At 39.9% G+C, this 2,664-nt stretch overlaps 1 protein-coding gene across 1 annotated transcript; it reads right to left on the bottom strand.

Moving 5' to 3' along the window:
• Window positions 1–544: 544 nt before the first annotated feature.
• LOC134934255 (gastrula zinc finger protein XlCGF71.1-like) lies at window positions 545–1,075 on the bottom strand. The gene has a single exon (XM_063929730.1). The coding sequence runs from the start codon at window positions 1,073–1,075 to the stop codon at window positions 545–547; it is 531 nt and encodes a 176-aa protein (XP_063785800.1).
• Window positions 1,076–2,664: the final 1,589 nt, after the last annotated feature.

Raw genomic sequence — 2,664 nt, forward strand, 5'->3', positions numbered from 1 at the left:
GTTCTTTTTTTATGTTATTTATACTCTATTTATTACTTTAGTTACTTCCTTTTATGTTCTAATTGTTCTAATTGTTTGATGATATTGTTTAATATGGATATTCTTACTTTTATAAAAAAAACAAAAAATATGATTTAAGCCAGTGCACTGCACCGAGAAACTCCTCCCAGATATTTTTATATACTATTGTATTAGGTGTCAGTATGTGATGAGAGTGTAAGAATTATAATTACAAATACATAAATACTCATTTCAGTATTTTTGGGGAATTTTACCATGCATATTGTTTATTACATTATACTGGTGCAGAGGTGCAACTATAGATGTTTCTCTTCTCTGGTCTTTAACAACATTGATTTATATAAAAAAAAAACGTGTGACATTCAGAAAATAAAAATGTCCTCACTTGTAACTATATTGAAGTGATACAAGATAACATATTTATCAAGCATGTCCTACAGTCAGGCCCTCAGAGTGACTCCCCATGTGATTAATACTTGTAAGTGTTATCTTTCTAGTTAAAAACTTGCTGCATTCAAAACATTTATATGGTTCCTCTAATGTGAGACTCCTTATGTTTAACAAGATGTGACCTTTGGCTAAAACACTTGCTGCATTCAGAGCATTGAAATGGTCTCTCTCCTGTGTGACTCCTCTGATGTACAACAAGATTTGCCTTTAGGTAAAAACACTTACTGCATTCAGAACATGTAAATGGTCTCTCTCCTGTGTGACTTCTCTGATGTATAACAAGATGTGACTTTATGGTAAAACATTTGCTACATTCAGAACATGTAAATGGTCTCTCTCCTGTGTGACTCCTCTGATGTTCAACAAGATGTGACTTTCGGGTAAAACACTTGCTGCATTCAGAACATGTAAATGGTCTCTCTCCTGTGTGACTCCTCTGATGTGTGAGAAGCTCTGATTTATATGTAAAGCATTTGTCACACTCAGAGCACAGATGTGGTTTCTCTCCTGTGTGATTCCTCTGATGTCTGAGAAGATGTGATTTATATGTAAAGCATTTGTCACACTCAGAGCACAGATGTGGTTTCTCTACAGTAAGACTCATAATGTATTAGATAAGATAATTAGCTTCCTAAGGCTTCTCCTTAATAAAATAAATAATGTTTTTGAGAATCCTTAAGAAGTTTCAAAAGAAATGATGTCTGTAGTTGGCTTGACCAGAGAACAATGTCCCTTTCTATTATATCTTCTTATATTCTTAGAGGGAATCTTGCTCCTTTTTTGTCCTGCAAGAAATAGATCACATTTAAAAGCATAAAGGTTACTGTTATAAATCTGTTTGTACAGTAATAATGTTATATTGTGCAAGAAATAAGACATTATATTATATTACATTATATTTATGTACACTGAGAAATTTGATCCAGTCTTTCGTCATTCTTTTAAAATATTTGTAAGTTGTCAAATTGCTATATCCCCAATTCCAGTTACATGTGCCGCACAGAGGCCTCTACATTCCTGCAGCAGATGTCAATACTTAAGGCTACAAACCTCCTAGTGTGTGTATGGCCAGGTCATGAGCAGTGAGTGCTGATGCGTGCTCCCGCATCTTCACTGGCAGACGCCATCCATCTGCCTGTTTTACCGGCCAAGTGAACCACTTTCCACAGTCTCCTACTGTGGATAGTGGTTCTTCCCCGTGAACAAAGTTGAACAACGTTGGGCCAGGTGAAAATCGCTCAGTATGTATGCACAGAGCAAGTTTCCTGCCAGCGATGTTCACATCATCATTATGCATACACACTGGACAACAACTCCCAGTGTGTATGCACCTTAAGACGTGATCTCTAAATGTTTCCATAATGATTGTATAATCCTCCTACTCTCACCTCAGAATGTGCAGATTATACATTACTGACCTCCTGCACTGACCATAGATGGGTAACACACGCTACTGATCCTGTCACACCTACTGTCAGCTGATGCACCAGGATGCACACACCATTGTAATGGGGGAAATGTGATCATATGACGGTAAAAGTGGGGGAACTACTGAAGACAATAGAGAAGGTTACCTCCAGATGCCTGCCCTGAATAGGGCAACCTCCTCCATTGCCCTTCCTGTTTCTGCCATAGTAGTTGCAGATCCCCCTCTGGAATCTGGAGAGGATCTGCAGTGCAGCAGGCTACTAAGAGTCAGGTGCACATACTACAGTGCATGTTCTGCCCTACCTCCTCTATCTGCTTATCATCTCTCCATGGCTCTTACTTACAAGGTGGGCCCTGTTTCCACTGATCTGGAGGTGAGAATAGTGAGCATGGGGCAGCACACTGCAGCCAGATGGTGGGATCCCTGTTCAACAACAAGTGGTGCATAGGGAGGAAGGTGTAGGATGTATGTGTTGTAGTGTTTGAGGGGGGGGGGTGTCCGGGTATTTCTGGGACATTGATAGTGCACTCAGGGCTGATGGTAGTGAATAAGAGGATGAGTGTGGGGCTGCTCATGTGTTGGTAGTGAATTAAAGGCCAGAAAGATTTTCTGAGCTCAGCGGGGGTGTTGGTACTAGTAAATTAGGAGGGCTGGTTCTGGACTTGGGGTTGATCGTGATTGATGGTTGGGTGATTGTTAAATAAGGGGGAAATCTGGGAGCATACTTATGTGCATACTTGTGTGTGTGTGTGTGTGTGTGTGTG

This window comes from Pseudophryne corroboree, chromosome 6 (genome assembly GCF_028390025.1).
Source record: "Pseudophryne corroboree isolate aPseCor3 chromosome 6, aPseCor3.hap2, whole genome shotgun sequence".
NCBI classification, from domain to species: Eukaryota; Metazoa; Chordata; class Amphibia; order Anura; family Myobatrachidae; genus Pseudophryne; species Pseudophryne corroboree.

Excerpts from the sequence above, each read along its gene's own strand:
- LOC134934255 (XM_063929730.1), bottom strand. The coding sequence starts at position 1,075 with ATGAGTCTTACTGTAGAGAAACCACATCTGTGCTCTGAGTGTGACAAA.